This window comes from Petaurus breviceps, unplaced genomic scaffold (assembly GCF_028583685.1).
Source record: "Petaurus breviceps papuanus isolate PSGF00001 unplaced genomic scaffold, PetGlider_PUasm1.0 99, whole genome shotgun sequence".
NCBI classification, from domain to species: domain Eukaryota; kingdom Metazoa; phylum Chordata; class Mammalia; order Diprotodontia; family Petauridae; genus Petaurus; species Petaurus breviceps.
In genome coordinates, this window is record NW_027187465.1 from 1404706 (window position 1) to 1425635 (window position 20930).

At 41.9% G+C, this 20930-nt stretch overlaps 1 protein-coding gene across 2 annotated transcripts in view; it reads right to left on the minus strand.

Annotated features, from left to right (window-relative positions):
* OSBP2 (oxysterol binding protein 2) overlaps window positions 1-20930 on the minus strand; it is a 289724-nt gene that overhangs the window by 213223 nt on the left and 55571 nt on the right. The window contains exons 2-3 of one of the 2 annotated variants that reach the window (XM_069081851.1): window positions 5745-5953; window positions 5456-5488 (exon numbers count right to left, since the gene is read on the minus strand). In XM_069081851.1, the coding sequence (XP_068937952.1) occupies window positions 5456-5488; window positions 5745-5953 (242 nt within the window). The remainder of the gene's footprint in view (window positions 1-5455; window positions 5489-5744; window positions 5954-20930) is intronic. The other variant, XM_069081852.1, reaches the window with a different exon arrangement.

Genomic DNA, 20930 nt, shown 5'->3' on the forward strand with positions numbered 1-20930 from the left:
GCCCTGCCCTCCCCCTCCAAAAAAAAAAAAAAAAAAAAAAAAAAAAACAACAACACATGTAATTATAATAATACCTGAAAGCAATCAAAGAACAAGGGAAAGGATCAAAATGTAAATATATATATGTGTATATATATATTTATAACAATTCTTTTTATAGTAACCAAGAATCTGAAACTATGTGGTGCCCTCCTGCTGGGGAATGGCTACACAAATGTGAAGGGAATGCTGCTGCGCCCTAAGCGCACCATGCCACCACACAGTGTTAAATGAATGCTTGTTTCCTTCCTCATTTTCTTTCATAAGACATGACATAAAAGAGAGTTTTATAGGAAACTGGGAAGATTCTATTAATTGATACAGAGTGAAGTGAGCAGAACTGGAAGAAGAGTTTATACGATGACAACACCATTATAAAGAAAAGCAACTTCCAAGACTTCAGAACCATGATCAAGCATGAGTCCAGAGCAGTGAGAAACTGAAGATGAGGAACAAGACCTGTGCTTCTGGACACAGGCAACGTGGGAATTTATTTTTCCAGACTCTGTGTTTGTTTTCATTTTTTAAATTGTTGGAGGAAAGATGGCTTGCAATGGTGGGACCTGCTGCATGTGCACAGTGCCTCTATTAGTGTCTCCCCATGTAGCCACCCTATGGGGGACGGACCTGCTTTCTGCTTCTGAGAAGGCTGTCGCGGCATCCAACAGAAGGGCCTGAGGGACCTGCGAGCACAAACGGAGCCTCTGTAACTGGTTTCAGTCAGCTAATCCCTGAGTGAAGAGAGGGCTCTTTCACCGGCTGCAGAGGCATCCACAAAAGCCTAGTGCCCTTGGAGGGGCTCAGTAGCGTTGTGTGTCCTTCATTTCCAAAGAGCGCCATGACATCAGAGAAGTGATGCCGTGACTTGCAGGTGAATAGGATTTAAGTGAGGCAAGGCTGTGCAGTCCCCTCCAGAGCCATCTGGAACCAGTGACTAGATATCGATCAGGATGACTGGAGATGGCCCCAGATGCAGCGGGGGACCTGGGTCTCTTTGAGCCAAAGTCTTTCCAAGGTCCCAGCCCGACTGAGGCAATGCTCTCTTCATGATTAAGGCTAGGTAAGAACCAAGACAAAGAATGGCCTCCTTTACCTAGTCAAAAAAAAAATCAATCAAGAAGGGGGAGATCCTCAGGGTCTCTGTCCAAAACAGAAACAACAGCTATCCACATTCACTAAGAGCCATCAGGGCCCAAACAAGGACCACTAAGTGCTGCTTGGGCTGAGACCTATTGTTGACCAATCAATGAGAGCCAGAGTGAATTGGGTTTAAGGCATGGTCCTTAGAAATCTAGCCCATAAACTCCAAGATACCTTGTGAGGTTTCAGTGACTAAAATGTACATGCCTTATAATACCCTATATGAACAGAGGGAAATGAAGAAGGAAGGGAAGTCTCGATGCCACCAAAGTCTGAATGGACTGGATTCTCCCTCCATCCCTCTGCATTTCAGTGTTCAAGAGTCCAGGTTTGCAGCCAGAACAGCATCAATGCCCTCAAGACCATCTAATGTCATCCAAGAGCAGAATCAACAGGTAACTGTTACTGGGTAACAGCTGCATGAACTCAGCTGGCAAATGTCAACAAAGCAGAGCTCCACAAATCAGTAACAGAGTCATGCAGACTCATCTTCTGATGCTGGTTCAAAATCAGGTTGTTGCTACCAGTAAGGACTGAGAGCCTTTCTACCTTAAGCACTGGATTCAGAAAGAAAAACCAAGGCCATTCCTGACATCTAAGAGCCCATATTCTAATACGGGAAACAAAATGGAAGCCACATGGCACATACAATGGAGTAAATGGAAGGTGGTGATAGAGAGGAGGACCCCAGCATCTAGGGAGATCAGAAAAGGGCTGCTATAGATGGTATGGAGTTGTTTTTCAGCCTTTTCTGACACTTTGTGACCCCATTTCAGGTTTTCTTAACAGAGATACTGGAGTGCTTTGCTGTTTCCTTCCCTCATTTTAAAGATGAGGAACTTAGGCAAACAGGGTTAAGGGACTTGACCCCTTAGGGTCATACTGATAGTAAGTATCTAAGGCTAGATTTGAACTCGGAAAGATGAGTTTTCCTGATTCCAGGCCTAGCACTCTATCCACTGAGCCACCTAGCTGCCCCTGCTCAGAAAGTGAGCAAAGGCTTAAAGAAAGCAGGGGATTCTAAGAGGGAGGGAGAACATTCCAGGCATAAGGGAGAACCAGTGCAAAGGTATGAAGGTAAAAGATGGAGTGTTGTGTGAAAGCAATGGCAGAAAGACCAGCGCAGCCAGATTGCTGACTCTGTGGAGGGCAGTGCCTATCAGATCACTCCAGACACTCCACAGATCACTGTGGGTGTCACCCTAGACAGCCCTATATACTCTCTCACTTGGTGACCTCATTGGTTCCCATGGATTCTACTAACAGCTTTATAAAAATGACTCCAAGATATATACACAAGATCTCTTCTGAGCTCCAGGAACATATCACCAACTGCCTACAGAGCATCTCAATCTTGATATGCAGCAGGAATCCCAGACATGCTCCAGATATATCTCACCGCCTTTCTCCCAAAGCCCCTCTTCTTCCGAACTTCCATATCCCTACCAAGAACACCACCATCCTCTCCCTCACCCAGGTTCTCAGTTTCAAAGTCATTCTTGATTCTCCTCTCTCACTCATCCCTTCTATTCAATCTATTACCAAATTCTGTCATTTCTACCTTCATGACATCTCTAGCATTCCTCTACTCCTTCCCACTCACATAGCCACTGATCTAGACAAGACCTTCATTACTTCTTGCCTAGACTACTTCGATTACCTCCTAGCCAGTCTCCTTGCCTCATACATCACTCAGTCATTTAAGTGGTTTTCCTAAAGCATAGCTCTAACCATGTCATAATCCTAGTCAACAAACTCCGATGATTTCTTTTATTTTTTTTAGAGGGCAATTGTGGTTAAGTAACTTGCCCAAGGTTACACGGCTAGTTTTTTGTGTGTGGGTGTTATGTGTCTGAGGCTGGAACCAAACTCAGGTCCTCCTGACTCCAGGGGTGGAGCTTTACTCACTGCACCACCTAGCTGCCCCCCCCCAATGATTTCTTATCATCTCTAGGGTCAAATATAAAGTCCTATTTGGTGTTTAAAGATCTTAAGGGGCGGCCAGGTAGCACAGCGAGTAAGAGCACCGGCTCCAGTGTCAGGATGACCTGGAGATCGAATCCAGGCTCAGACACTTAGCACCCACCCAGAAACACCTGGCCATGTAACCTTGATCAAGTTACTTAACCCCAATTGCTTAGGGGCGGCCAGATGGCTTAGTGAGTGAGAGCACTGGCTCCAATGTCAGGATGACCTGGGGATCAAATCCGGGCTCAGATACTTAGCGCACCACACCCATAAATAACTGGCCATGTAACCTTGAGAAAGTTACTTAACCCTGATTGCTTAAAAAAAAAAAGATCTTAAAGTCTGCCCCCTTCCCACCTTTCCTATTTCTGCACACCTTGATTCAGCAATACTGGTCTACTTGCTGATCTTCATGCAGAAGGTTCCATCTCTGTGCCTTCACACTGGCTGTCCCCATGTCTAGAATACTCTTTTTCCCAACTTCTGCCTCTTTTAATCTATGGCTTCCTTCAAAACTTACTTCAAATGTCACTTTTGGCAGATGGCCTTTTCTGGCCCCCTCCACTGCTAACATTTGCACCACTACGTCTATGTTCCATCCCTTCTGTATATTTCTTAACATAAAATTCCTTAAGGCCAGAAACTCTTTTGTCTTTCTTCGTATCTCCAGTGCTTGGAATACAGTAAGGATTTAATAAATGCTTGTCCAGTTATTCCAGTACAAAAATCCACTTCTTTTCGCAGAACATGGAAATAGAATAGAATAGCACATTTATTCTGTCCTTCAGGGTTTTTAGGTAAGCCATAGATCATCTTCATGAGCCCTCTGAGCTCATCCAGCCTACCCTCCAGGCCCATGGACTTGTCCAAATTCATGCAGCTAACTAGGAAAAAGGCATAACAAAAATCCTGGGCTCCTCCTTGGTAAGAAGCAAAAACACCTAGGTGTGAGCCCTGGCATTTCCTCATCTATAAAATGGAGGTAACATCTGAACTCCTCCTCTCCCAAGGTGCCAAGAACTGCGAGTTCTTGCTCCTACTCAGAGCCCAGAGCTCTCTCTACCCCTGATGACCACATTAAAATGCAGGAAATCCTACGAAGGTGTCCACAGACAAAAGAAAACAGACGTCTATTACTAGCACTAACTTCCCTATTGGGTCCCAAGCCCGAAGTCACAAAAGTGCTTTCACCCCAAGAGGAGAGTGTGATCAAGCCTTATCCTAGCATTCCAGACTAACTACCTTTGTCTTCTTTTCTGTTAGCATCCTCTACATCAGAGTGACTTCATGGCCGGAGTCAAGGGGTCATCTCATCCCATTTCTGCCAGGGATTTGTTGGCTGACATTAAGCTGGGGATTTTACCCTCTGGATCCCAGGCAACTCATTGTAAAACGAATGCTGTAGAATAGATGATCTATGGTCCTCTCCAGTTCCAAGATTCAAGGTTTTTAAGATTTAACTGTATCGACTGCATGAGTTTTAGGGCACATTAAGGTATTTTTTCACAGCATCAGAAAGAGCTGGACTACCTTTGAGGATCAGTAACGGAGCTAAAAATGAAAGAATGGGAAAATATTCTTTGAATTCCCAGTATTCTTGAAAACAGACACAGTATGGCACAGTTTATAGAAGTCTGGGCCTGCCGTCAGGAAGACATGACTTCAGATCTCACTTCTGATACCGATGTATGATCTGGGGCCTCATTTCACATGCCTGAAGTAAGGCCCTCAATGCCATCTACTGTTGGCATTGGTGAAGAGAGTTCCATAAGAAAGGTGGCATTTTGAAAGCATGAAAGTGATGAGTGAAGTCATCACTAAGACTAAACAAATTCAGTCCTGAAAAATGACCAGGAATAGGCCAGAATGATAGCCAGCAAGCACATTCAGATCTTTCAAAGAAAGGCTTAATAAAAGGTTTCTTTTGTACATGAAGGTCAGGAAGAGAGGATCTGTCTGAACCATATGCTGACTAGCTATGTCAAGGGCCTAACAGGGAATAACAGACACTGAGAAGGGTCCCTGCATTTCATTTCACCCCATTATTGGTCTGCTTCAGCTGAATTTATATTTGTCCCAAAAATAAGGGCCAGTCTTTTAATCCCTCACAGTTCTTCCTTTTGCTTAGTAATGAGGTTTTAGACATCATGCTCTAAATTTGCTTCTTGAGTCTGATTTGAAGGAACCTAATGAAATGCCCTGATTTGTCCAGGTTGACCAACCCAAATCCTCTCACAGTAAAGCATGCATAGAAACCCACACACACACTAGAACTCCACTGCTATTTATGAGAGCCCCATGCAAGTACCTCCTGTGAGCAATGACTGCAATTCCCGATTTCCTTTAAAAAAAAAAGAAAGAGAGAAAGTCTCACTGCTGTATAATCTACGGAATCTGGAAAAACAGTAGGCATTTATAAATGCAAACACTCACACACCCTGGACAGGAACAAACTTGGCTCCTGTGAGCCAAGGCTCCACTACAGTTAAAAGAACCCCTTTAACACCCAACCCCCAGTTGTCTGGTTGTTCAGACTTTTGGCGCAATGAATCCTGATGAGGCAAAGCCATCACGTGTAACCTGGGCAAAGGACTTACCTGCCAGGGTGCTCATCAGGCGGACAGCTTTTGCCCTCTCCAGTTCCAAAGCACCAAGCCATTGCTGCCTCTCCACTTCTGATCCAGCCTTTAGGTGATATGTCCTGCCCCCATAGGAGAGCAAAATATTACAGGAATCCTCACGGTCAAAATGAGCTGTGGACAAGTTGATTGTTGCACGACAGTTGTAAGCCATCTCCCCCTGATTTCTGCATGATGACAAGAAAGGAAATTGGGTAAATCTCCCATCATCAACATTTATATTCCTGAGGAAAAATGAATAATTATACCAAAATAAATGAGAGCTGACATTACCAGTCTGTACCATCTTTAGCCATAGACCAATAGCTATCTATCTATCTCTATCTCTCCTGTTCTGTCTGCACCATCATCATTCTCTTTCTTATCTCTCCCCTCTTACCATTATTCCCAGTTTTGCTAGCTCAGCATCTCATTACTTGACAAGAGCCACCTAGTTCATTTCCCCTGCTCTAGGCTCTTTCCTCTCCAATATGCCAGATTAATATCCATAAAGCACAGGAACAGTACAAGTCAGCCATCTAACTCAAAAACCTAATAGGACAATCTTGCTAGAATCTGGGTAAACTCTATTTCCAGTCAAAAAAGAATTCAGTTACTATGACATGACCTGCCCTTGACATAGTCAGGGAGCTTCTTTTTCTTGATCTTCACTATCAACCCTTTCCACAATTCTTTCTAGAATTTGAAAAAAAACAAAGTCAAGCTCATTGGCTTGGCTGTCCTAAGACTCTAAAAGCCCTCCAGGATTTTTTTCAGAGATCACTGACTTTTACTCAGCAGTAACATCTACCAAGTTTTTTCAGTACTCTGAAATGTATTTTATCTGGGACTGATAGGTTACTAGTGTACCTTTAACTTACAGTAATGTTGCCTGCCTGTCAGAATTTAGCCTGGCATTCAAGACCTTCTATCATCTGGGTCAAGCCTTCTCTGATACACTCTATGGTAGCCACATTACCCAGTTTCCTTCCTCTGTGCCCCATTTCATTTTAGTTACCTCCCCATCCCTTCCATCTCCACTTGCTAAAAGTCTACACATCCATCCTTCAAGGCCCTGCTCAAGCTCTATCTCCTCAACAAGCCTTCCCAGATGGCCCCAGGGGCTTGTAAACCCAGTATTTTGGAATGCTCCTCTTTCTGGAATATTCTCCTTTAAATGAAAATGAATTATGTTCCATTCTTCCCTGGCTTATTAAAAATGCCTTGAAGATAGGGTACATGTCTTACTGACCTTGAAGCTCTCTAAAACTGGGAAGGGGAGGGAGAATCTAGAGGAGTCTTCCTGACTCCAGGCCCAGAACTCTACCCATTGTGCCATATAGCTATCCCACCTCAAAAACACTTCTCTTCCTGACTCAAATCTGTCCTCAGACACTTATTAGATGTGTGACTCTGGGCAAGTCACTTAACCCTGTTTGCATCAGTTTGCCACATCTGTCAAATGAGCTGGAGAAGGTAATGGCAAAACCACTCCAGCATATTTACCAAGGAAATCCCCAAAGGAGTCATGAAGAGTTGGACACCCCACCTTATCCCAAATGCTTTTTAGACAAAGTGATGTTTGATGATGCTAGTGCACAGTGAAGCTATTGGTCAAATAGATAAGTGTCAGCCCTGGTGTCAGGAAGAAATGAATTCAAATTCAGTCTCTCATATTTACTGGCTTATGATTCTGAACTCGTCATTTAACCTTAATCCACCTCAGTTTCCTCAGTTGTTGTGAGGATCAAATGAAATATTTGTAAAGCCCTTACTTTCTTACTGGGCACAGTGCCTGGCATATAGTAGGCACTTAATAAATGCTTGTTCTCTTTCTCCCCATGTGAAGCCATGCCTCTACCATCTTGTATTTGAAGTTCATTTTTTGAACCCAAGTGTTAGGCTTTACTTTTTAATGCTATTGAATTTCATCTTAGAAGCAATGTGGCACAATGGATCCAGAGCTGGTCCTGGGACTCTGGAAGACCTACATTCACAGCCTGTCTCTGAGTGTGGCTCTGAGTCTCTCAATACCCCAGACAATTCTTGCAGACTCGGCATCTACAGAAGGAATTTTCTTATTGAGAAATCCCAACTCTGATGAAAGCACAGATCTGGGTCAAAATTTTCATTTGATTTTATTTGTCTAAATGCTCTAGCCAGTCAACATCTTTACAAATCCTGAGTCTGTTGGCAATCCAACCTAGCTTCATGTCATCTGCCAACAGGATACATATACCACTTGTAGCCTCATCGATGTGTGAATGATAACTATATCACACGGCACAGATCCTGGGGTCATTTCTCTAAAGACTTCTTTCTAAGCTGATCCTGAACTATGAGTAAAGGGCAACTGGTCTTGCTATTCCTCTGTCCAGTTCCTATCTCTACATCAATGCACTGGCTGACCCCTATGCCTAGAATTCACTCTTCCATTTACTTCCATCTCTTAGAATTCCTTTTTATCTCCAAATTTACTCACCTGACACCTACATGAAGCCAACCCTAGTTGGTAAGACAGAACTCAGAAGGGGCAGGGATCCCACCCCTAGCACACAGTGGGTAGCAGATGACCCTAGCAGAACGGGCAGCAAGTGTAAATGAGAGCCCCAAAGGGGCTGGCTGAGGGAAAAAGGCAAAGGAATCCTCAAGGGCAGCAGCAGAGCAGCTCCCCATGGCAGAAGAATGTACAAGGGCATGTGCAGTGGCACTACATATTCCATTACCCCCTAATTGGGTACTCCATGCTGCTGCCAGTATAACATTCAGCAATCATAGTAAACTCCATAGGGAGGGCTGGCATCATTGGGAAGGGAAGGATGTGTTTACTCAGCCCCCACAAAAGGAAAGGGAACAATCCCCCCAAAGGTCTCTCATGAAGTGACACAATGGACAGAGTACTAGACCTGGAGTCAGGAAGAACCAGGTTCAAGTCCTGTCTCAATGCTTAATGAATGAATAAACCATTCTAAACTCACACACCACCATAAATTTTCATAATACCATGTCCAGAAATGAGAAGGACCAAGTGTCAGATGTGTGTTCCTGAAGTCAGAAAAGTTCTTTTTTTTCTTTTGCTTTTTTGGAGGGCAATTAAGGTTAAGTGACTTTCTCAAGGTCACACGGCTAGTTTTTTGTGTTAATTGTCTGAGGCTGAATTTGACCTCAGATCCTCCTAACTCCAGGGCTGGTGCTCCATTCACTACGCCACCTAGCTGCCCCATAGAAAAGTTCTAAAAGCCCTAAAATCACTCTTGGTGGACTTCTGAGTCACACGAGCAGCAAGATGGAAGACTGGACACGTTCTCTGATCTCCATGTCCTCTCAAGCCTCTCCAACACAGAAATTATGCCCCAAAGATAAAGCCACTTCAGCTGTTTCCATGGTCTAGGACACCCTAAAGTTAAAAGCAGTTTAAAAAACTCTCAAGAAATGATGCTCAGTGACTCTGAGCTCACTCAGCATCCCCAAGGATAGAACATGGGCTAACAACAAAATGCATCCCCACACTTAGGTCCCAGCACCAGCAGAGGAAAGATGGTCATGTAGCACAAGCTCTGTAAAGCTATCCACTGCCAGGGTCAGGCTACAGAATTGAGGAAGCAGGACAGGACATCACGACAAGACACTATCTATGTGTTGGGGGGAGGGGTGGAGAAGTGAGGGCTCCACTTCTGTACTCCACACCACACCTGAGGGAAAGAGCCCAGCATCCAGCTGGGGACAGTTTGGATCACCCAAAAGTCACTGTGAACTGCCCGGTATGGAAGGAGGATGAGACAGTTTGAGATCCAGCCTCCAAGGAAACCACAAAGAGAGGGTGGAGAAGAGTCAGAAAGTGAATGATGATGAAAATAAGGGGGAACTACCAAAGATTTCAGGAAGACGAATACTCTAAGTTCTTGAACATAAACAGATAAATCAGCAGGAAAGACAGTAACAAGGAAACATGGTCTCAAGCTCTAGTAAATGAGTTCAGACACCTATGAATAAATACTGAAAGGGGGGGAGAGATGAGACAGAGGACTCTGTAGTATTTGAGGAGAATATGGGATCACAACATACTGTTCCTGAGTGATTTAAAAGATAAATTAGAATTCTGAGAGCAGAATTTATGGTCTGTGTAACAAAAATAACAGACACAATAGAAAAACTTGAATCTATAATGGCAAGCCTTGCCAAAGAAACAAGTGAGAACAACAGATTGGGAATGCAAATACAGAAAAATGAAAGACAATCTAGAAGAAGAGAAACAAAAAACAAGAACATTCGAAGAAAATGTGTTTGCTAGGCAAGCAAAACATCATATTGATCTCAAGACAGGGAGTGAAGAGATAACTGAAGGGCCACAGGTCTCAGAAAAGAACACAACAGGACAAAAAAACCTTTAACATAATCATAAAGAAGGAAATAATAGAAGAGAACTGTTCAGAACTTCTAAAAACAAAAAAATTAAATACCAAATGAAAGAATTCACATACCACTTCCAGAAAAAAAATCTAATGCTGCTAACTCCAAGATACATAATTCAGCTTAAATTCAACAATTTGATTCAGAAACAGGTTCTGCAAGCCATCAGGAGAAAGATCTTCAAATACAAAGTAAAGGGCATTCAAAGAGCACAAGTTTTTCTCCACGTACTAGAAAACATGGGGAGGAAATGGAATAATGTGTTCCAAAAAGCAACAGAGCTGACAACAGCCTAGGGTGACCTACTCTGGAAACCTGAACTTAACCATAACTGAAAAAATATGAAGGTTCAAAAACAAAGAGGCATATAAAATTTTTAGAAAGAAAACCAGAACTGGAGAGATTATTTGATTCTCAAATGCTCCAAACAATGGAAATGCTGGTTGACTGGTTGTTTGCTGTCCTTCATTCTTGAAAAGGACCACAAGGATGTTACCATGTCAGGGTCAAAGCCAGTGTGTCTGACTGTGGCTGATCAGACCAATGTGAGCTGGGAAGCTCTCCCACAGGTCAGGTACAAATAGTCTGTATGAACACTTAGGGTGGAGATAATCTCTAAATTTGTGCATCTCGAGTTTCTTTTGCGCTACTGCAATTCTGCTTCACCACACCTTCTTTAACATGGGCACACCATGCTGAACAGTCCTGTGCCAGTGTCTCTTATGTCTCAAGATCAGTTTCAAAGTTCTTCAGAGAGATCTTGTATTTCTTCTTCTGATCACCATGTGAGCACTTGCCTTGTGTAAGTTCTTTGTAAAACAGTCTTTTAGTTAAGGCAAACACTAATTTAGCAGTCAAACAATGTGGCCAGCCCATCAAAATCACCCTCTTTACAATAGTTTGAACGCTTGGCAGTTTAGTTTGAGTAAGGACCTAAGTGTCTGGTACCTCATCCTGCCAAGATCCTTCAGAATCTTCCTAAGACAATTCACAAGGAAGCAATTCAGTTTCCTGGCATGGAGCTAGTAGACTGTCCAGGTTTCACAGGCATACAACGAGGTCAGCACCACAGCTCTGTAGACCTTCCTTCTGGAAGGCAGTCTAATGCCTCTTCTCTCCCACACTTTCCTTTGGAGCTTCCCAAACACTAAGTCAGTTCCGGCAATGTGTGTGTCAACTTCATCATCTATGTGGACATCCCAGGAAAGTATATTGCCAAGGTAAGTGAACTTGTCCACAGCATTCAATAATAGTGGTTCCAAATGTGGATGGTATGGGGCTGACTTGTGGAGATCCTGTGTTTTCTTGGTGCAGCAGGCACGGATAGTAACAGCAACAGAAGGAAAACAGAGAAACCAGTAAGAGATTTTTTTCTAAATGTACACATGGAGGAAGGGAGGAAGGGATGAAGGTAGTAATTTGGTAGATGTAACAGTGAAGAGGTACACAGGAGGCATTCTAGAGGGAACCAAAGAAAGTCTGCCTAAAGGTGAATCAATGGTTTTTTGTTTTTGTGGGACTAAATCACAAGGGAGGGCATGTGAAAAAGGGAGAGGAGAGTAGGGGGACAGACAGGAGTGTGTGATGTGCCAGGGTCAAATCAAGGGCTAGCAATGAACAGAAGTGACCTTCGTGGTCTCAGAAAAAGAAGAGTCTGTACAGAGGGTAGTGGGTGAGGAGAAGGAAGGGAAGGATTGAAAAGGATTAGGAAAGGAAGGAGATCTTGCTTTGGTTGTGGGAGGGGGTTCCACTGATGAATGCTCCCATGAGTATGGTATATGAAGGGACGTGAGGAGCTTACACTGGGTGCAGCCTGATGGATCTGGTGCCTAAAAGGTCTATTCATCCTACATGGGGGTGGGGAGGAGAGGGGGAATTTGGAATCTAGGGAGTGGACATAGGCAACTGGCACCTGGGAGAGGGGAAAAGCATGGACACAGGGAGGAGATTTTGAGGCCACATGGAAAAAAGGTACCCAGGGGAGGGTATAGATCAATGCTGGGCCACATTATCAAGGACATGGTGAGGGAGAGGGGCAGTATAGTCTCTTAATACTTACAATAATTGCCATTGTTTGGGGAGTAAGCACAAAGGAAAGGGAAATTCATGGGGCAAGCCCTATAAGGCTGTGGCAGAAAGTGCTGAGGGGAAATAGTTAGGATACTTCCAAAGCTTTGCTCTCCCTTGAATATCAATGGAAATTATGAAAAGAAGCAGGGACAGATGAAAGGGGAATAACATTTCCAGATCTCAAACTATATCATAAAGCAACAGTCATCAAAACCATCTGGTACCAGTAAAAGAACAGAGATAAAGCAATTGAACAGAACACCCCAAAGGATTGCTCTCTAGGAGAAGGAAGAATACTAGGGATATCTATGGTGATATAAGAAACAGAAAATATCAATAAAATCTCTAATCAATAAAATTTCAAAATCAAAAAAATCAAAAAAATCAATAAAATTTCTAATCACTCCTGGTGCTACAAACATGATTGGTCTAATTTTTTCCAATGATTTTATAATAAAAGTCAACAGAAAAGTCAGATCTATTTTATAGTAAACTTGGTAGGAACAGAATTGTACTGTAAATATAAGGATGCCCAGACATAGTTCAATGATATTTATTTTTGTCTGTGGAAAACATTTATTCCCTTCAAAGACACAGATCCAACTCCTCATAACTTTGGTGATCCTTACAACATGTTGTCACTGAAATTACCATTACCTGCAGTTGGTCTAGAGGCAATGAAAACCTCCAAAAATAACAAGGCTGGTCCTCAGGGAGTGTAATGCGAATGTAAATTTTAAAGATCTTCCCTGCCCCTAGGCTAACGTGCACCTGGAGCCTGGGGTGGGAGGCTTGTTTTTCAGTAGATACTTTTTTATTGGCCAGTGGGTCAATAAGGTTGTTACATTCTCTGAGCCAGGAGAAGGCTATATAAGCCCTGATGTGTAGCTTTGTTTTGGGACTCACTTTGAGAAGTGTTCTGTGATTTGATCTGAATTCTGGGAAGCCGTTGTTGAGAGTCCCCCGGCTTTGAAAAACCCAGAATGTGGAAACTCAGATGTTGACTGAGTATGGATGTAATGGTTGGACAGTTTGGAAATCTGTCTACTTGATGTTTCTGTCTTGATAATTATGCCTGTGTACTTTGAGGTTCAGGGTGCTGACCTTTTCTCCTGAACAAGGTAAATGATATATGTCTGACTGATTAAAGTAAGCTTGTTAACCCATTTTGAGTTGCTTTCCTTTAACAAAGCAGATCCAAGAACCTGTGGTAGCAGCAAACCCTGAGGACGCGCTTGGGGTGTTTGCTGCTACAGGGAGTCAAGACACAATCCATCACTGAGCCTATAATGAAATGCTTTCCAGCCTGGGAAGACTCAATAGACCCTGTGCGTTTCTAGCATAGCCTTCAGGGTCACTTCCATGTCTCCATGAGATGTATACGTAGTGTGGCAAAGAAGCCATGATGACCCTGTTGCACAGGGAAAGAATCTGAAACAAAGCAGGCAGCAATAGTTGTTTGTGTTTACAAATAATTTATATTAAGAAAATGTCTCGATTACCTACTGAGAGATTGATACTGTTAGGAGGAAATGCATCTGATAAAATCCTCCTTTGCCTCTTCACCTCTCCATTAATAGTAAACTGCCACTCCTCATTTACTTCACTGTTTAGTTCTAGATGCCCTGCAACTTACATTCTCCAGAGAATGGTATTCCATGATGACTGTTGGATAAAATCACATGAAGAAAACTCTTTAAAATAAGGGGATGGAGAATGAAATTGCAGCACACTATAAAGTGACATTTGTCAAAGATGTCTGGGTTCCTTCTCAGGCTTTCTTCAAGAATGTCTCTGATGCACCATTGATTAGTCTGAAAACTTGGTAAAGACAGGCTTAGCTGCTGATGTCATCTCTCTCTCCTACATCCATCCCTTCTTGAATCCACATTCTTTCTCTACAACTCCCAAATGTATATATCCCTAAAGTTCAAGTAGGACTATGTCAGTCCTATGTTCAAGAAACTGCAATAGCTTTCCATTATTTTTATGATACTGTAATGGACACCCGAGATATAACAGGACAGCTAGGCCAATTATGATTTGATAGGAGTGTTTATTAACCGGCCAGGACTGCCTCTCAGACTGAAAGACAGCCCCGAGCTTTCTGTTAGACGTAATTTTATAGACAATGTGATTGCTAGCAACAGAGTATCAGCATTGTGTCTACTGAGGCATGACATTCTCAGTATTATTCTTATTAAGGCAAAGCATTCCCAGTATTATTTCTGTTGAAGCAAAACATTCTCAGTATTATTCTATTGAAACAAAGCATTCTCATTATTTCTACTGAAGCGAAGCGAAGCCATAGTCCCTTAGCAAAGCCTTGAATACAAACATAAACAGACCTGAATCTGTGGGAATCTGTGACATGTTTTAGCAACACAGGTGAAACATTTCTTTACTTTTGGAGCCTATTAGGTGGTTTCCAAGAAACCCAGTAGGGGTCCCCTCTAGCAGATTTGGAGCCTATTAGGTGGTTTCCAAGAAACCCAGTAGGGGTCCCCTCTAGCAGGTTTAAGGGGCTCTAGTGTATAATTTCTGGTGGGCACCTCAATACGAAACATTTTCTGTTTTGTAGTTAAAATTTCTGTCAATAGAACTACAGTCTCTCTGCACCCCCCCCCAATTAATTACACAGCAACCCATCTCATGTACTTTATTCCTCCTCTTTGCTGTTTCCTATTAACATACCATCTTCCATCTCCCTGCCTTTACACAGCCCTGCCCCCCCACGCCAGGAATCAAATCTACCTCACCTCCTACCTGCTGGGATCTGACAATATTTGAACACCCAAGAAGAGTCAAAGCCTGAACTAATCAATCAGACTGCTTTGCTTTGCTCTGGAAATGCCCTCTCCTGTGTTGTCAGCAACTCTAAAGACCAGACAAGGCTGAGCAGTGGAACTTCTCTTGTCTTTCCTAGAGGCCTGTGCTGTGTGGGGGAGGCTCTGGTATCCTGGAATCCAGCTGATGCTGCTTTGTCAATTGTCTCATCAGTTTGTGTTTACAACTTACTCAACTAAGAAACTTCCTTTCTCATCATATAGTTAAAACATATGGAGACCATCAATCTGAGGGAGATAAGACATCCTGGGATGGTCCTAAAACATATAAAAACTTTGTCATTATTTATCAGACAGTCAGAACTTATATGTTTTGGCTCCCTGTACGTACAGGATTACTAGCTTCAGCTAGCTTTAAGGGAATAAATAATATGGATCTACACATCACCTGACCTGCACCTCCTTTAACCAAACTTTTAGGCAGACAGATCCTACCAACCACCAAGGTTAGCTCAGGGGCCAGCTCCCCAGTTTCAGGTATTTGTTTTGGATCTCTCCTATATTCACTTTTCCGTGAAAACGCTGCATTCCCCTAGGCAAAGTACCCAGAATACTGGTGGAATAAGGAACTCCTGAACCTGAATCCAGCCTCAGCCACTGACCAGCTGCAGGAAGCTGGACAATCCACTTGGTTCTTTCCTCATCTGTAAAACAGCAACACCTGAGAGTAACAAAAAGCACCTGGGAGGATCAAATGATAGTTATAGTGTCTGGCAAATAGGAGGTGTGTGTGTGTGCAACATGGTGCCTGGCACACAGCAAGTATATGATAAATTCTAGTTGATAAAACAATAAATATATTGGAACTAATATATCAAAATATACCAATAAAACTATGAAACTTTTAATTTTTACAGGAATAAAGGAAAACAAGAGAGGCAACATGGTGTAGTGACTGGAGAGTTGCCCTCTCCTCCAAGTCAGGAAAGCCCAGGCTTATATTCTGTCTCTGACTCACAATCTCTCAATGCTGCCAGGCTACTCTCTCAGACTATTTACTACACCAATTAAATCACAGATTCGGTCCCCAAAAAGGAAAAACTAAAAAGAGTAATATTCAGTTAATCCTGGTTAGGATGAGCTAACATAAAAATGATATATAATGTATAATACTTCATAAATTTATACATTTTGTGCTGTAAAGATCAAGGTACTAATAGAATATTCTATGGAATTAAAATAAAGTTCACATAAAAAAAGGTCAAGAAAATCAATGGAAATTATAAAAAAGAAAAAGTTGGCAAGGAGAGTTGAATCCCAGATTTCAAATCATCCTATAAAACAGTAAAGCAAACCTGTCCTGAATTTAAAAGCAGAAAGTAAATCAGTGAATCACAGTAGTTTCATACCAGACATTCACTGCAGTTTTGAAGTTTGACGCCTGGCCACACAAAACATTTACTTCAAAGGAAATGTGATCTCATAATTATGAGTATCCCTCTTTCAGCATAGAGCGCAAATTAACCAGGCCTATCTATCCTGTGCAATGCTAGTCCATGTTTCCCATAGATTTTTCCAAGAGAATACCCTCTGAGAAGGAAGTCTTTTTATACTGAGGTTCCCAGTGGACCACTGATCTGTTATCCTTAATCCCTATCATGTCTTCCTCTTTTCTCAATCATATCCTTCTATTTTTGCTTTTTATCCTTGGATCCCAGTGTTTAGCAGAGTTCCTGGCACATAGTAAACATTTCATAAATACTTTCTCATTTATTAATCTGTAATAGGAATTTGAGAATTGACTGCAAGCCTTGGGACTTGTAGTTCACAGGAACAAACATTCACATTTAGTCTTTGAGAGCAATTAGGAAATTTAATGAACTAGAAGGTGGATTTGGGTCATGCCTAACTACGTGTTCTTAAGGGACACGAGTGCGCGCACACGCACACACACAGAGTCTGAGGTATGAACTTAGAGCAAGGAGGAAGGGCTTCATGGGCTGGGCAGCAGCAAAGAGAACTCCCCACTTCCCCCCCCCCCCAGGACTCAATGAGCTGGGTCGAAAAGAATCAGTAGCAACAGGTAAAATCAATACATCAGTAAACACTTATTAAGTGCGGCTGAGGACAGAAGTAAGGTAAACCAGGAGCAACTGGTGAAAAGAGAAGCTGAAAGGAGAAAGTAAAAAAAGATCTGGGATACCGCGAAGTAGAAAGAAACTGAGACCCGTGGAACACCAACAGACACCAAAGCTACTTGCTGAATCTCCCTCTTGAAGAACTCGGGGGAAAGAGTCTGTTTCCCTCCCACCCCTCACTTCCTCTCTAATAACTAGACCTGTAATCTGCTCTGCTCCTTCTTTTACCTAAATAGTTCTTGTTTCCCAATTTTTGCCTCACACAAGAAGAGACAACGGAGTTAAACTGAAATTTTAATTAGGGCAGAGCCAAATCTCGGTCTGAATGTCATCAATTTCCTGACTGAGGGCTCCAAGCTATTGTGATTATAATAACTTTTTTCCATTAAAAAGTCCATAAAATAAAGAAAACATGTGGACCTGGGAGTCATTTCACCCCCAGTTAAAAAAGCAAGCTCTTTGTTTTAACAGGTGGCATCCAATCTCCAGAGAGAAAGTGCAGTAGTTCTCTCCCTTTGTGCTGTAATGAAGTTTTACTGGGGCATAGCTGTCAGCTAGATTCTACGGGCTAGTGTCCACTCTTCTAGAGTTTTGAAGCTGGTTTTCCTCAGCTTGTGTACATGACTACCAAGTCCCAGTCACCAGTGGGACTTTTGACAGATTTCTTAAAAATACAATTGTCCATGGAGGGGAAGATGAGAGAATCTCTTTCCCTCCTCAAGTGATTCCTTGTCTAGGACTTGGCTGCAAGTGTTTGACCATGAACTAAACTGACCTACTATCAGAGTACTTATTCTGAATCATCTTGTGTTATATATAGGCTCAAAGGTATGCCCAATTCTTTCAGGCAATCACAACTTCCTGTGTGATGTCATATGTCTTTATCCAATGATCAAAGTACTTTCCCCCTACAAAACTGATTCAGGACTTATTCATAATTAGCATACATCCTTAATTAATTTATTCAATAAACAAATCTGAATCTTCCATGTTTCTGTTAATTGGAATTTTCTCAATAATCTATCTCACAACATTTTGTGAGCCTAGTTCATTAACTGGAACTACAATACAGCTTATTTGTGGCCACTAGGTGTCTCTCCACTTCTCCAGGACAATTCTGATTTCTTTAGACACTAGACTTCCAAGATTTGCAAGCACACAGAATTACCAGAATATGTGTGTACCACCACAATAATGTAAAAGAAAAAGAAAGTGAAAAATTTTAGAGCTCCGATCGACCCATGAACCAATTCTGACTGCAGGTAAGTTGAAGCAAGATTCTGATCTGTCCACTGACAAAGAGGCAAGGGCTGGCAGCAGGTGGGCAATGAAGCTTTCTGTGGCCAGTGTATTCCTTTGTTTTGCATGACTGAACTTGTTACAAGGTGACTGGAGAGTCACAGGTCTAGAACTAGAAGGGACTTCAGAGGCCATTTTGTCTAACCCCTTCGTTTTAAGTGTACTACTTTTTAAAAATGTTTTTTCCCCAATTACACATAAAAATAATTTCTAATATTTACTACTTAAAACTTTGAGTTCCAAATTCCCTTCTCCCTCCCCTTCCTCCTCACTGAGAAGGCAAGCAGTGTGACATGCTATACATGTGGGGTCATGCAAAACATATTTCTAAATTAGTCATGTTGTGAAAGAAAACACTGACCAAAGAAAAATCAAGAAAAAGAAAGGTTTTTAAAAAAAAAGTATGCTTCAGCCTACCAATCTGCATTCAGATTCCATTACTTCATCCCCTGGAGGTGGACAGCATTTTTCATCAGAAGTCCTTAGGAACGGTCTTGGATCATTGCACAGCTGAGAATAGCTAAGTTAGTCACAGCTGGTCACTGCACAATGTGGCTCACTTCACTTTGCATCAGTGCATGGAAGTCTTTCTATAACCTCCTCATTTTAAAGATGAGAAGCTGAGGCCCAGGGAGTTTAAATGTCTTTCCCAAAGTCACAAAAGTACTAAGTATCACAAGTGGGATTTGAACTTGGATTCTTTGACTACAGAGCATCAATAGTTTGGTGGGTTTTTTTTCAAAAGAATAATTGTAGGACTTACATATACAAATATATATAAATATACACATGTGTATATGTGTATGTATATATACATATACACATGTGCATATATACATATATTATATGCCACAGCACTTTTTGTTGTAGCAAAGAACTAGAAACTAAGATGTACCTATTAAATGGGAATTGACTGAAGAAATTATGGTCTATGAATGTAACATAATATTATTGTGTCGGATTCAGAGCCACCTGGGAAGACCCAAACAAACTAACACAAAGTGAGATACGAAGGACTAGGGGAACTATTCATTATAATGACAATAATGACTTTACACTCTAAACTTTCAGAAGTCTAAGTTTAATTAATGTAATGAATGACCAACTATAAACCCAGGACCAATGAATCCGGATTATCAATTCTTGACAGAGAGATAATGGATTAGAGGTACAGAATAAGGCATCATTGTCAGATATTGCTAAGAACTGGATCTCTAAGGAGAGGATTCTGGGAAGATGGCAGAATAGGCCAGAAAATTTCAAGCTCTCCAGGTTTTCCTCCATAAGAGATAAAATAGCACCTCTAGGTGAACACAGAGCCATGAAAACAAAAAAGAGTAGGGGCAGAACTGAGGTCCTCTTGGGACAATCAGAGAAGACCTGAAGAAAACTCCCTGTGAGGAGTAAACACCTCCAGGCTAGGGTCCTCTTTAACCCGCAAGGGGCAAGCCCGGGGGGTTATCTAGGTTGGGAGGTGCCACAGGAACTTTTACCCCCGGATAGTGAGGGGAGTTGGGCTTCTGAGCCCCGGAAGATCTAGGGAACCTCTGCTGACAAGTAAGGCCAGACCCAGTGCTGCAGGGAGTGAGAAGGAACCAACACACACCTGGTGAGTGCAGACGCTGTTGGCTGTGGGAACTTACAGGAGGTTGGAGGTCTTGGTTTGAGTTCAAGGTCAAAGAGGTGAACTGAAGAGGTTCAGAGGTCAGAGGCACCGTCCCCTATACCCCAGGACTAGAGGTGATTATAAAAACTAAATTACTACCAAAAAATGCACAGGCAAAAAAGAATCCAACCATAGAGAACCATTATGGGAATAGAGAAGACCATCTTCAGAGGAGGATGCTGAAGCAAAGAAACCCTTTTCTATCCCAGAGTAACATCAAATGGTCACATGCCCAAAAAGAATTCATTGAAAAGTTTTAAAAATCCTTTAAAAATCAAATGAGAGATGGAGGAAAAATTAAAAAGAAAAATAAGATTATAAGAAAAACAAGAAGATTACGACAAGAAAATCAACCAATTAGAAAAGGAGATCCAGAAACTTAAGGAAGAAAATGACTCCTTGAAGATCAGAACTGGGCAAGGGGAAGCCAGCAAAGTTATAAGAAATGAAGAAATAAAAATGTGTATATACACACACACACACACACTCTGAAAAAATGGAAGAGAATGTGGAACATCTCATAAGAAAAACAACAGATCTAGAGAACAGATAAAGAAAACATAAGAATAATCAGACTAACTGAAAGTTCTGATCAAAAAAAGGGTCTTGATACAATAACACAAGAAATAATTAAAGAAAATTATCCTGAAGCTTTAGAACAAGAGGGGAAAGCAGAAATAGAAAAAAATAATCCACTGATCACCTGAAAGAGATCCTCAAGGAAAACTCACAGGAATATTATAGTTGAATTCCAAAACCCCCAAATCGAGGACAAAATATTACGAGCAACATGAAA